Source organism: Antennarius striatus, chromosome 2 (genome assembly GCF_040054535.1).
Source record: "Antennarius striatus isolate MH-2024 chromosome 2, ASM4005453v1, whole genome shotgun sequence".
Classification (NCBI taxonomy): Eukaryota; Metazoa; Chordata; class Actinopteri; order Lophiiformes; family Antennariidae; genus Antennarius; species Antennarius striatus.
Genome location: NC_090777.1, coordinates 22,454,416 through 22,469,616, shown reverse-complemented (window position 1 = coordinate 22,469,616; position 15,201 = coordinate 22,454,416). Strand labels below are relative to the sequence as shown.

At 41.5% G+C, this 15,201-nt stretch overlaps 1 protein-coding gene across 5 annotated transcripts in view; it reads right to left on the bottom strand.

Annotated features, from left to right (window-relative positions):
• Positions 1–10,200, bottom strand: part of itpr3 (inositol 1,4,5-trisphosphate receptor, type 3) — a 36,614-nt gene extending 26,414 nt beyond the window's left edge. For 3 of the 5 annotated variants that reach the window (XM_068324915.1, XM_068324924.1, XM_068324933.1), the window contains exons 1-6: positions 9,843–10,200; positions 5,447–5,517; positions 2,832–2,953; positions 2,666–2,752; positions 274–432; positions 22–120 (exon numbers count right to left, since the gene is read on the bottom strand). In XM_068324915.1, the coding sequence (XP_068181016.1) occupies positions 22–120; positions 274–432; positions 2,666–2,752; positions 2,832–2,953; positions 5,447–5,517; positions 9,843–9,934 (630 nt within the window). In that variant the 5' untranslated portion in view covers positions 9,935–10,200. The remainder of the gene's footprint in view (positions 1–21; positions 121–273; positions 433–2,665; positions 2,753–2,831; positions 2,954–5,446; positions 5,518–9,842) is intronic. The other 2 variants (XM_068324940.1, XM_068324949.1) reach the window with 1 other exon arrangement.
• Positions 10,201–15,201: the final 5,001 nt, after the last annotated feature.

Below are 15,201 nucleotides of genomic sequence, written 5' to 3'. Positions count from 1 at the left end.
GGATCTGAGTGAGAGTCTCACCTCTTTGCAGCCAGGATGGTCCGTCAGTTCGTAGTTCGAGGCATGGAGGGGCTGACCCGCGTTGACAGGGTTCAGGATCACTTTATCTCCCACCACCACCTGCAACACGCAGCATACAAGCACTGCTAGAGGAGTAGTAGTTCTACGATCCATCATGATTACTGATCTTATTCTCAGACGCCATCGGAAATATGAAAATGTTCTGACATTGGGGCTCAACCTCTGGGGACCATGAACCTGGCCTGTGCTTACATTGTCGCCATTGGCCCGCAGCTTCCAGAACGGCTGGATGAAGAGCCAGGAGCCTTCGTTCCCCGTCCCATCCAGAGTGACCCGCATGGCATTCTTCTCCAGAAGTGCCGGCAGACGCTTGTTCACTGTCAGGTATTTATTGCTCTTCATGTGGAGCAACTGGACAAAGACAGCATGGCCATTTATATTTATGTTTCCTGTCGCATTAAAAGTGGTGATGAATTAATCCGCTAACAAGTTTTAACTTGTGCTAAAATGGGAACAGGTTTTTCTGCCTGTGATCATCCCCCTTGTTCATTCATGACATCATCGTTATCATCACTTACAATCAGCATTCTGACCTGAAAGTCAAGACAACACAAGCCAGGAAACCCCACAAGTATCATCATATAGCTGCAGTTTAGAGCGACCATACAGGAAATGCTACATATGCAAAATAACTCATTATATTTTAAATCCAGGTTCTAATCATGTTTTGTTCGTTTGTAAAATCCTGATCTGAAAAGTAACTTTAAACGATGAATGTAATGGATTACAAATCAAAATGATCCTTGCTCTCAAAGAAAAGTAATTACAGTGGTACCTCTACTTACGAAATTAATTGGTTCCGGAAGAAGTTACGTAAGTAGAAAATTCCGTAAGTAGAGACGTGTTTTCCATGCAAATGCCCTAATCCGTTCCAAGCCCCCCAAAATTCAGACATAAATGTTTTATAAAGCATAAAAATGCATCAAAACATGTAACAAATACATGTTACAGTTACATTATTACACAATAAATGAGAGTTGTGCATAATGTTAAAAAAAAAGAATAAAGAATAAAAATGTTGGTCATTTACCTTTTAACTGCTGTCCTCATTGTTTTTTGCCCTCTTTGGTTCATGCGCTCTTGCCTCACCATACCGAACAACAGAGTGAACTCCAGTCCTCTTTTTGAACCTCTCCAACCACCCACGCAATGCCTTAAACTCCTTAAACTTCCTTTTGTTTTAATAACGTGGCGATTGTAGATGCATTACGGCCATATTCTTTGGTGAGATCAACCAAACGCATCCCTTTTTCACGTTCTTCTATTATCTCTTGCTTTTTTTGTATGGACAAAAAAACTCTTTTCTTCGTCTTTTCTTTTCCTCTTTTCTCCGTCACTTTCTTGGGGTCCATAGCGAATACATACTCAAAAAGTTATTATATTTTCACAAAACTATCAGAACACCTCACGGGTCGAGTGCTGAATGCCGAACATAACCACTACGTCTATCCACCAATCTAGCTCCACACAGAGGTGGAGTGGCATCCCTCTTAGCCAATGGGATGCCAGGAAGATATGCAATAGGTAATAGCCAATGGCAGAGCAGCTATGAGAATGTTACGTTCAGGAACTACATTACGTAAGTCGAAATGTCTTTCGACTTAATTAATGTCGGAAGAAAAAAACTTAATATTTTCCTGCTGATAAATTTCATAAGTAGAAAATTTTGTAAGTAGAGGTATCACTGAACATGGTTTGCAGCATGGAATTAAAACACTCACACAACTCTTTAAGTCTGTATTATTACTAAGACACCCTGGTGATTCACACGCACACACCCCCTCCTTTTGTCACCGTGACAACAGGCGTCCTTTTGAGATTTGTCTGACACATATACTGTACCAGTCTGACATGTATTTGCTCACTCATCTGTTAGTCAATATTGCATTTATACCTGGAGATCTGTCATCTCATGCCCACACACACACAAGCATGCGCACACACACACAAACACGCACACCCACCCACACACACACACACACACACACACACACACACACACACACACACACACACACACACACACACACACACACGTCCACAGTGAAGGTGTGGCTACTGTCAGATTGTTCCGATAAAAATTCCAGCAGGTGAAAGGTGTGTGCTGAAGGCGTGGTCAGACCAGCCTGGGTCTATAGTGCTCCATTAAACAGATGATAACAGGGCTGCGCCTTTCACATGTTCAAACACACCCCAGGCTGCTTGTTCCATACACTCTTTACAGTATCCAGCACGAGTTCTGGACGTGTAGAAGATCACAGAACTTTCATGAACATCAGATCCTGTCAACATGTCAGAGATCTAAATCAGTAATGTACTTAAGCTGCAGTGCATTTCCAAGTGAGACATACCTAGCTTTAAATGGAGATGAACTCTGATTGGTTGATTATGAGTTCAATATAATAATGTATTGTAAGGGACATCAATCAAACTCCAGTTCATGTGTCCATAAGAGCCTACATAGAATATAGTTGGCAGTTCATTATGAGTTGTAACGCTTTATGACATGACAGCATTAAATGCTGACTACATGTTTAACCTTACAGGAACTGTATTTATGGCTCCACCTGAACAAATCAGTCACCTGTAAGACAGTTCCGTATTTGACGACGTCTCCATGGACCTTCTTGTTTTCTGTCTCGTTCTGCTTCTGCTCCAGATTGGAGGCGTGCTGCGAGGCAGAGATCATTTTGGTTAGGGCTGAACTGTAATTTTCATTTCATGTTTTAGAGCGCAGGATTGTGTCTCACCTGGAGTTTCTGCAGCAGAACCACATCCCCGATCTTGTCCTTCTCATGCTTGGCTTGTTTGGCTTTCCAGAACTGTTTCTGAGCTGAGTACCGACTCATGGGACAAACCTTAAACAGGCAATCTGAACCGGGACAGAAAAGAATCCAAAAAATACATCAATGAGGTCAAAGTTTCCCTAAGCCTGAGAAACATCACCAATGTCATTCTTGATAATCTCAGGAGGATGACTTTGAGATCATGTTGTGATGTCGCCACATCTCAGGGCGGATGCAGCGATTAGTTCTGGGCTGATGATTGGTCAGCAGACCAGAACACCTGAAGTTAATTGGAAGCTTCCTTCAAACTGATGAAGCATCTGACATTAAGCTATGCTTCAGCAATACTTGTCAAAAGCTAAGATAATAATTAGTGGTGTCAGGCGATAAAAAAATGTATCTAATTAATTACAGGATTTTTAATTAATTGATCTAATTAATCACTTTTTAATCTCATACCTGCTAAAGGCCCCCAAATAAAGAATTTGAATTCTATGACATTACAAAAAATTGTAGTGCATGACTAAGCAATAGTATACACCAAGAAGAGAAGATTTGAAATCCACATTTTTATTGGTTAAGTGTGCTTTATAAATGAAATTCAAGAGAAAAAAGGCCAAGCACATCAGCAAACCAATTAGGCCAGGTGCATTTCTCAAAAATGCAATACAAATACAGTTAAAACAAATAAAATTCAGAAATAAAATAAGGCTGAGTCTCAAATAGGCACATAAGCAGACTCTCAATCAAAATGAATACTAAAGCTGACTCAATACAGCAATTCAAAATGAATAGTATAACATGCCTCTAAATAAGGCCACATCAATAGCAAGATGCCATGCTGGAGTTGCTTCAGTGATATGAAAATTCTCTTTTACAAAAGGTACAAGTCACTGCGTTTTTGTTGATAGTCCCGTCTTTGTTCTTTTTATAAATACACTTTCCGTCCAAAGGTCCGAGCAGGCTTGCCTTGCTCTCCTGTGTCGCGTCCATCTCTGTTGTCAGTCACTCTGCTTTTGACGAGTGGCACAGGTATGAAGTGACGTACCTCTGCAGCCTACGGGTCCCTCAATGGGCAAAACTTAAAATGCTTGCGCATTGACTTGCCACTCATGATTAATTGTGTTAATATTCATAGCGCATTAATTTGCAGCGTAATTAATCTAATTAACACGTTAAACTGACATCCCTAATAATAATTTAATAAAGTTCCAGTCTTTTTACTCCTGCTTGCTTCTTTATCGACAAATACAAAATCAACATAAACAAGCTAGTTTTCAAAGACACGTTTAACTCAGGAATGTTTGAAATTAGCTTTGGCAAATTCCTAAATATCATCTAACAGATATTCCTAAAATGATAATGCTAGGATGAATATGTTTATCTAATATGTTTGTTTTTTATTTTACTAACCGTTCATGCTTCAATTATTTAGTTTCAGCACTCGAGCAGAAGTACAAACAGGCAGCTACGCTTTCTCAGGCTGGCAATGTTTTATTTGCTAAAAATTGACTTGCATTTTAACAAAACCAGTCTATAGATCTGTCCCGACTCAATATAGACCAAATGTTGGTTGGATGATATGTGTTGAAAGTGACAATACAGCAATGATGTGGAGCAAATGCGAAAACAGACGTCCTAAAATTAGTATAGTCCTCACAACACACCCCAACTCTTAGGCCTTCAGACTGGTCGCCTATATCCAATATTTAGCTCATCCAGACTGATATCGGACTTCTCATTTGTAGTCTTAACAGTCACAAACCACATGATATCCGATTTTTGAGGGACGGATTGAAACTGCATTCGGGAGGTAGTTTCTAATCGGATATGGTGGTCCATGTCCAAACACTCCGATCGGATATGGTGGTCCATGACATCATATCACGAGAGCAAGGCGCTAGAAAGAAGAGCATCACGCATTACAGAGTGGTAAAAAATGGAAGAAGTTGACAATATATGGTGTGTTATTGTTTTTGTCCACCTCTACCAGACAGTGATATTGCCAATATGCTAAGGTAACAAAAACTTGGCATGAAATCAAAGCATAGTGCGGCTATAGTATACGTGGCTTTTCATTAGCATCGGGTACTGTTGACATTCTGGTGGCGCTCCACCAACAACCCAACAGATTTTCAGGTGTCGCTCTGGCCGTTAAAATGAATGGCGGAGCAGCAGGATGATTCAGCAGTGGTCTTTCAGAAAGAGAGAGGGAGAGATTCAAGCAAAAGGGAAGCGAAAGGTAGATAAATATTGACTCTCCTCCTGCAGATCCTGGATATGAAAAAAACTGTTTCTGCATGTGTTTGAAAGACAAACACGAGTCATCTCAGGACTGAACCTTTTTCATCTGGCGCTCATGGATGTTAGAAAGTGCAAAGAAAACCTAGGAGGGCCTCAGAGAAGCATAAAAATCCTGTGTATCTTGTCCCCACCCATAACTAACCAACTAACCCCTCTGCCCCTCTGCCCCTCCATCATCCTGGTGGTGAGGAGATAGTGTCTGGGTGGAGGTCCTGTCGTGTTCACCCTCCATCTCCAGGTCAGAAGTTTGAACTCGTTCGTGTTTCATGTCCTACCTCTGAACTTCTTTGGAGGAGTCTCCAGATCTCCAGCAGAGGGCTCCACCACACACCGGTCATCTACCAACCTAACAAAAAAAACAAACAAAGAAGAAGAAATATTTCAGCATTTGAAACAGTTACCTACAACCATCATGGTATCAAGCAGAGAAAGCCCTCAGGTCTGGATTTGTCCTGGCGTGACTCGACATGTCTGAGAGATTCCTCTTGATCCCGATGACATCAGGCTACAGCCTTCAAATGCCTGAGAGGCAAAACCCAGGGCATCCTGGTCCCCTCGCCATTCACAGGAGGAGGAGGAACAAAAGAACATCAAGAGGAGAGAGACTAATGGTTAAGCCTCAGGAGCGCTGAGTGGAGATGGTCTCACACACACACACACACACACACACACACACACACACACACACACACATCTGGCCTTCCTCTAATGAAGTTAATGTGTGTATGAATGGACAGATAATCCTTCAGACGGCAGACGCTCTGTTGCCATAGAGGTCCTGTTTATCAGGAAGAGCTAAACCTGGATCAGGACAGAATCCTGTGTAGATTTGGTTTAAGTAAAGATCCAGATCCAGGAAGCTTCACCTCACCCGATCCGGAACCACACCAGACTTTCACAGACCAGCTGACCAATCAACAAACTAACCAACTAACTAACCGAAGTATAACAAGAATAAGACTTCTTCTTTACATATACAGTACTGAATTAGTGGCAGGGAAATTAGTGGCAGAGTCTAGTTAGTACACATGCATATATATGCATGTGTACTATATATATTAGTGTGTACAGGCCCTGAACACACAAACACACACAAGGCCGTGCAAAGGGAGGTAGAGTGGTGGGCAGCCCCTTTGTGGAGCGCCCAAAATAACAGCTTGTGAGGAGGACTGCACCTTGTTCAAGGGTGCCTCAGCAGTGCTCCGGAGGTAAGCTGACACCTCCCACTGTCAGCTCACACTCTGGGTGTTTTTTGGGCTGAAGCAGGAATTGAACCATCGATCTTGAAACATTGGACCGCTCTACCACTGAGCCACTGCCGCCCCAAATTCTTTCATTGCTTTCATTTATCATCATTTTCACATTCTTTTGTTCTGTCCTGACTCAACTTTCCTTCCTTCACTTTGTTCCTCCCTTCTTTCATTTCTTCATCCAAAATTTTTGTTTTATTTATTGTAATTCTTTCTTCTTCACCAATCAATCAATCAATCAATTTTTATTTACATAGTCCAAAATCACAAAGTACACTTCTCAAGGGGGTGAAACAATCTGTCCTTAGACCATCAGTTCTGACACGGAAAAATTTCCCCCAAAAATTCTGGTCTTTTTTGGGACAGCTGACTTTCTGACCACCCACAGAGTCCCTAAAACAACCAAGCAGCTCTTTTATCTGCCAGCCAGGTGTGTCCCTGTGTGTCGGCCTGCCGGGACACCTGTGTGTGCTGATTACTCTATTCACAGGACCGAAAGGTGCGCGCGCGCGCACACACACACACACACACACACACACACACATTCGTTATTGTTCCTCTGTACACACGTTAATCTTAAATACTCTGAATTATAAAGATTTGAATTGTAAATAAGATATTTCTGTAAATATTTTTTGACAGATTGACCAACGAATAAAAAATAGACCTGTTGTCACATGTGTCTAATTAGTGTCACCTGGCTCCGCCTCTCCTGTTCCTCAGGATCAACACATTTGAATACGGATTCTGCTATTTGACTAAGAGGAAGTGTTTCCTTCGTGTCTCGTCTGTGACTCACTGTCTGATCAACCGTTTGTTTTCAGACATGAACAAAAGAAAGGTTACCTGTTCTGAACTAGACACTACACCAAGTTACCAGGTTCACACCTGAACTGTTCTGACTTTTACTTGTTAACTAGTGAGACAACAACCTCATGTCCCACACATTTGTCGATAAATATTAGCATTAACCCAACCCAACAACAGACCCTTAAGCAACTAACTAATTATTAGTTGATTAGCTGACCACAAAACAACCAGAACTCCACCTTCTATTTTATTGTGAACCACCAAAAATGTTCTGTGACCTAGAAAAGTTCCCCCAACATTCTGTTATGACGTGGGGAGCTGGTCCAGGTCCAAGTTCTGATCGAATGTTTTGGATGAGTTGTTGAAGTTCAACTAAATGAAGCTCTGTGAATTTGTTTCACGCCGAAAAAGAAGGAAAGAGAAACACGAGTCCTGTTTGTTTTGTTGGCGCTGAATTTGAATATAAGAAAAACAGCTGGTTCATCCAATCACATCCCCCCACTTTCTCTCATGTCATCCAACAGTTATTGAGATATTTCACACATCTAAACAGTAAAATGATTTCATCTACTTATATCCCATCCAGTTAAGTCCCTGTTAAGCTGTTAGAATATGATGCTAGTGTTGCTAACAATGGCGGCTCATTGTTTTACTGCTGCTGAAATTGAAAGTTGGATGAAGCTGAACAGAGGCTGAAAAGGTCAAGCTGGAGGCAAACAGTTGAGCGTGGGCGTAAGACCACAGACAGGAAACACTCACACCAGCGGGTACAGTCAAATCTCACTAGGACACACTCAGTGCCACTTCCTGTTTCCTGCCATACAACATGTTGTTTTCTGTGATGGGTGGGGGGTGGGGGGAGAAGGTATTCTAGCAAATAAGAACTATCAGAGGTCAGCAACACGTCATTGCAGCATCTAGTCTGCTTTAGCCAGGACAGAAGAAGAAACAGCGCCACCACCTGTCTGCTATGTTGTTGTAGTCACAGCCACTGTACACAGTAAACACTTCATGCACTGTTGGATTCATCCCAACATCTCAAGCACACTGTTTTAGCTACTAATTAACATGTTGCTAAGGAAGATCAGATGCAGTCAGACACTGGCTGTGTGTTTAGGCTAATGCTAATAATAATGGATTGTTTTGGAATCCTATTAACTGTAATATCTTTTACAGGTTTTTTTGTTTTTCACAATTTGCTTTTAAATTATTCATATGTTGTTTCAGTTTTCTCTGCTCTTACTTTAAAAATTAATTAAGTAAAGATGTCACAAGGTTTTGAAGAAAGGTTTTCATGGAGGGACCAATGCTCTCCACTAGCGTTAGCTACAAGCTATGTCACCACAATCATTATTAGGATCTGCCTCATTCTAAACCTAATTCATCAATATGCAAACAAAACTTCCGGAATTATGAGTTTTTCTTCAGAGCTCCTCTGACAGGAAAGTTTGTTTTTTTGTTTTTTATTTGCATTGTTAAATGACTTTACTTCCAGAAAACCAAGAAGAAAAAAACAGAATAATGAGTTTAATTGTGAGCAGATTAATCAATAAGTTTGGAATATGTCGTAATTTTTCTGAACTTTTTCCATATCTGAAGACATTTTATTCAACTTTATTCCGTTTTTTACTTCACAGTATTTTACAACATAATTTTCTTCCTCTAAGTCACATGTGTGAAACTCAAGGCCCAGGGGCCAAATGTGGCCCGTGAGAGCATAAAAAGTTAGTGTCTAAAAATAAATAGGTAAAAGTGTGCTTTAACCAAAAACTAAATTTCCCACAATGCAGCGATTAAGCCCATTTTAACTTTGACTAAAGCGTATTCAACAAAGTTAATGTCCTAACTTGTGTTGGATTTCATAACCTGACAAATTAATGGAATTAATGACAAGCAAACATATGTTTTTCTGTGCAACTGTAATGTTTGTAACTTACATTAGATTGAGTTCATTTTATACTTTTACAACCGACCCTTTGAGGGCGTCATGCTGATGTGGCCCTCGGGTGAAAATGGGAGTTTGACACCCCTGCTCTAAGTCATTAGATGTACAGGTAGTTTATGAAGGTCAGTAATTAGATGAGCTTCATGTCATGTGACTCAAATTGTTCTAAATGTTTGAACGCTGGAAAATATTTATAAAATACAACAACAAAAAAGATGTACGTGTTTAATGAGTTGACTGTAATCGCACGGGGTTCTGGTTCGGTGTCCAGACCACATAAGGTAACAACATGTCAGGCCGACCCTGTGATGACGTCACCGACACGGACAGGACGAAGTGATTTAAGGGGTACGTTTGATTTACGAAGAGCCAAAGACCGATCAAGTATTAACAACTGGGTAATGGTACTGGAGACTGGGGTTGTTGGCGGGTAGGGAGAGGGGGAGTTCTGCTTCTTTTACCTGTACACAGGTAAGGTTCGATGGATAGTCATCCTCTGCATTGAACACATGTTGTGTGTTTGTAATCAATAAGTACTTTTAGTTACTGGAGTAACTAAAAGTACTCAAGTCCCTGTCAACACTTTCCTAACGCACCCGGAGAGTTTAGAGTCGCTCCGGCACCGGAGGAAACGCGTTCCGCTCTCAGGTGTTCCGGTGAACTCACCCCAGGGTGCTGATGAAGCCGTTCACGGAGCCCTCCGCGTACAGAGACACGATATCCCCGATGTGGAGGAAGCTGGAAGCAGAGTCGGACATCCTGCTGCCGGTCCCGGGTCCTCCGTCGGGTCCACTGACTTTTCACCCGCCTGCAGAAACAGCTGGAGACACTGTGAGCGCCTTCACACCGACACTGCCGGGTTCAGCAAACTGGAAAAACCGCTTCACCGGTTCGCTAAAAAAAAAAAAAACATGAGTCGGAACGGAAGCGACGGAGTTCCCGACCGGGACGGAGGCGGTTCGGTCCCTCTGAGTGTTATAGCAGAGGTGTAGGAGACGCTCCTGCCACCCCCCTCCTCCCCCTCCCTCAGCTGTGTGTGTGTGTGTGTGCGGGGTGAGGGAGGGAGGGAGGGAGGGAGGGAGGGCTCGCGCCGTCATTAGAACCAGGAAGTCAGTTGTAGTTTTGATAAAGCTGGCGCGCGGGGTCCCGAACGTGCACGCGCCCTGTTAACAACCAAATAATAAATGTTAAAACCAAAAAAAAAAAACTTTATTCCTTGATTAATGCAGAAAAAACAGCGAAAGTTTGTGATTTTTAATAAGTTAAGTGACAAATATATTAAAACACGCCCATCTAAAGATGGACACGTGACCTCAGGTGAGGGATCCAGGTAAATGTCCGCATGTACAGTTTAGATTTACATGTGAACATGATTTTAAGAATGGTTGAAAGAGTTTTGAGGCTGTTGTCACTGTAAATCTCGTAAAGCTGTAGGTTGTTCAAACATCACAAATCAATAACTCCAAACGTATGCGCCATGTCTCGTTCATACAGCAGGAAGGTAAATAAGGAGCTACAATCTAATTTCCATCCAGACCAGCTCCTCCCACATGGATGAATTAAGTAGTTCCTTGAACGCAACGTGGTCCCTGAGTATCAGGCCTGCAGGCAGGGGCCGTCTGCAAAGAGCAAATAAAACATAAAACAGAAGACGGGCTCAGTCCATGTTGCTGGAGCCTAACCAAGCTGGCTTGGGACGAGAGGCGGGGTACACCCCTGATGAGATGCCATGCATGGCAGGGCCACACCATGGACAGGTTGTCTATCTGTCACACCTATTGACAGTTTTACAGTTTTTTTAGTGGTGGTAGGAAGCCCGTAGATAACCCATGCATACACAGGGAGAACACACAAACGCCACACAGAAAAGCCCCAGGTGGATTCGAACCCAGAAGCTTCTAGCTGTGAGTTAAGACTCCTTGGGTTCAGGAAGCCATGACTTTAAGGTCAGTGCATGTTCATGAACATTAAACTGCTTGTTAGTTGTATGCACAAAGTGTTTTCATTTATAAACGTTGACCATCATACTCATGTCAGGACAGCTAACACACAACCTGTGAGAGAATTCATGTAAATGTAATACTTGACCATGATGTGGAATGATGTGGCGTCTCATCCGGGATGTGTAAGAGGCGGTAGATTGTCTCATCCACACAAAAATGGATTGATGGATATTGACAGCATGATGGTCTTTGATGGTCACATGGAGCGTCAGATGCTCATCCAGGTGAATCTCAATTCCAAATACCACTGTTGATCATTCCACAGTGATCAAAGGCAGTGGATGGTGGTGGGGAATAATCTTCAGTTCACAATGAATGCAAAGATCAAAAAACTTTTCTCTGTAGAGTGTGTCTATAAACAGCGGTTTAACAGTAGTGCTGTGGGGGTTTTTTTCTGCTGTTAGTTCAAGTACAACAGGATCACAAAAGGGGACTCAGACAGACATGGACCAGTCTGTACCTCAGGAAGGCAGCATATGGGGAAACAAGAGGGAAATAAAGGATGACTATCAGGCTATGGGGACAGATAAACGTTTGCAGCCACAGTGATGTGAAAAATATACTGAATTCACAGCATGACAAAATCTACAATGAGAAAAAGCGAAGGTTCTGTCCATCTATAATGGAACCTGTCTAGAAATACAACATCAGATGATCAGTCTACAGCAGAACTGTGACATGAAGCCTGATGAGTTACCACTGTAGGGAGCGACGGAACCTCCAGTGCCTTTCACTTCTCTTTCTTCTTCTGTGCTGTTTTCTAACTTTCAGATGGTGATAAGGGAGTACTGTAAGTAAGAACAAGTGGGACGGGTGTAAACTACACAGGTAGATCAAAGACTGCCTGTATGTTCTAATTCTGACATGTGCAGGACGAGAAGATACTTTCATGTTCTTTAATATGAGTTTGCATGTTCTCCTTGTGTCTGAGGAGAACATGCACTGGGTTGCATGTTCTCCAGCAACCCAGTGACTCGCGACAACGGTAGAAGTAGGTACTGAAGATGAATGAATGAATTAAGTAGGACAGTAGACCATTGGAGTGTCTCTCTGAGGCAGAAATACCTAAGGGCAGGACTTATCCCTTTCAACTTCCTGGTTTCAATTTGGGTAACTATATTTTCCCACAGTGGGACAAATAAAGGATTATCTCATGTTATTGATTGAGCCCATGGGTGTGACTTCTGCTGCCGCCTGTGAACATGAGGTTACAATGAAATCCGCCACTTCATTCCTGAGCATGTTTCAGAAGTCATCTCTGAACAGCAGGAGATTCACCTCCAACCAAATACGACTCTCAGTTCAGTCAAGTTCCTCTGGATTTATCCTGGACTTCAGAGAAAGGAAGAATTTCACGCTCCGTTGTTTCATACTAGGTTTCCACAGATTTTCACTGCCTTAAATGGTGGTGTGTGTGTGTGTGTGTGTGTGTGTGTGTGTGTGTGTGTGCGCGCGTGCGTGCGTGCGTGTGTGTGTGTGTATGTGTGTCGTGCGTGACCACCTTATATAGATCTGCAGCAACAATTTCTATATCCATAAATACAAATCATAAATATGTACAAAATCATAAATACGATTTTAAAGATGCATCCTACAATCATAAAAGTTTCACTTCAATTAAAGTGAAGATAATAATTTTGTGGCACCATATTTTTCTAAAATTGTCTAAATCTTTTGATATTTCATAAAAAAACAAACTACTTTCAGACAACATCAGATGTTGCAACAAAAAACCTTTAGCTGCATCTTGAACTGTATTATTTTCAATTTTTACTCATTCTGTTAACAAAACTTGCAAGTTTTGCTTCACCAGGAACTCAATTTAAAAGCTGCCATTTTTTCTGCTTTACCCTTTTGTACCCAGCACCATAATTACATTTTTGAGAGTAAAATTTTCAGTGAACAAAATAAAAGCATTTGTTAAAAGAGTGAAGAGCACAGCAAGTCTCTTTACTCACCAGAAACGTAAAAAACAGACTCACTAAGGAGACAGAGGGGACACTTGTTCAACATAACAGGGTTAAAGACAAAAATAATTTAAATCAATGGCTTTTTAAAATTCTCCTCTCAATTGTTTTTCTCTTGAGGGGAGGTTTGTGTAAAAGTCTCCACTTTGGGTTCAGTACATTTCTCCTCATTCTGCTGGTCCAAGCAGTGGGCAGTCAGTCACACAGTCCTTTCCGGTTCATTGTTTTAATTTTTTTAATCACTTTTGTGTTCGCTGACTTTGTAGACTGACTTTCTGACAGTCTTTGATGAGAGGACCGCCCAGCTCTTCAAACACAAACTGATGTGGAAGGGATCTCATCTGGTCCGGTCCCTCAGTTGTTATGCAGGACTCCCTCCTCTTTTGATAAAAACAACACCCCTTGAGTCACCCAACGCAGCCCATCCCATAAAAATTAATTAGTTTTGTTTGTATCTGAGCCAAAATACCTGAAGGATGTTCCATGTGGGCCAAGCGGTGCCTTAGCTGTCAGGCTACCAGGTTATCATTTACCAGAACGCAACCTTTATAAGACATTTACAGAAGCAAATATTTGGATTTTTGAAGTTTTCCTTCAAAAATATTGACAATGTGCAGTTTCAATAGACTCTAGGCATGAAATGAATGTGCTGCTGTTGAGAAACATCTAAGAACATTCATTGTAAGACATGAAATTCCAGGGAGAATGGACTGAGTCCTGCATGAATGCAGAACCAAAATGCAGCCCTTGGAAATCAACACAGGAAAGGAATTAAATCTAAAAAATCAATTTTCCACAAAGTGACAAGACAAGTTGAACAGTGTCAAAACAAAAACCAAAACGTTGGCCTATCTTGAAAGATGTGATGTAGAGCAGCGGTTCCCAACCGTTTTTGCGCAACGGACCAGTTTCATCTAAGACAATATTTTCACGGACCGGCCTTCATTTGCTCGATAATCGTTAATGATGCCAGGACAGCTGTACTCTAATAATAAATCATTGGCAGTGGTTTTATGTAAAATGCAGACATTAACAAATAATAAACAACCTTTTCTTCATAAATTGATAATATCTCTACAAACAAAATAATTGTAAGAAATAATTATATAAAAAACTCGATTCTAGTGACTTCACTGATGAGGTTTATTTTGAAATATAGCGACTTACAATCAGTGCATTCCACGTAGGAGAAATACTCATCATTTCCAATAAAATGGGAAACAACTCAATTAAATAATAATAATTACAATAAAGACAATTAGTGGTTGGGGACCGCTGATCTAGGGGTAACCGGAGACAATGACACCTGGAGTGTGTTCTGGACGTCCAATCTGCTCCGCAGTTTGGTTTTCTTTATGATCATTGCAGAAAATCCTGCTCCACAAAGACAGGAGGTTGGAAATGGAAGCAGGGTTTTCAATACTTTTTGGGCGATCTCAGGATAATCTGCCTTAACTTTAATCCAGAACACTGGCACAGTGTCGGGCGTTTAATTTAGGGGTAACGGCTGGTAACCTGTTTCGTGACCGAGACCTGTCAAGCGGGACAGACGCACGCATTCATCTGTGGGTCATTCCGCACGGACGTCACTTTTCAAAATAAAACATCTTTAGAATGGTAAACTATGAAAAAAAATAAAGTCAAACTTTCTGGGCCTCCCAGTACCTAATGTCCCGCGACTCGGTACCGGGTCGCGACCCTGTGGTTGGGGACCACTGACATAGATGGTTGTAACAGAGAATTGGCTAATTTTTCAAAATAAAACAGCTTTCAGACTCTGAAATAAATGAAACGGAAGTAATGTAAATTATTTTTTCTTTCTGTGCGGCCCGGTACCAAATGACCCACGGACTGGTACCGGTCTGCGGTCCAGGGATTGGGGACCTCTGATGTAGAGCAAGTTCTGATACTGGTCCGTCTAATTTTTATTGTTATCTTCTGTTAATATAACACAACGACTTTCACACGCTAACCATAAATTCATTGGATCCTTCTTCAAAATGAACTAGAGGACATTCAGGTTCAATATAAGGAATCCAACTCTATCATATGGAC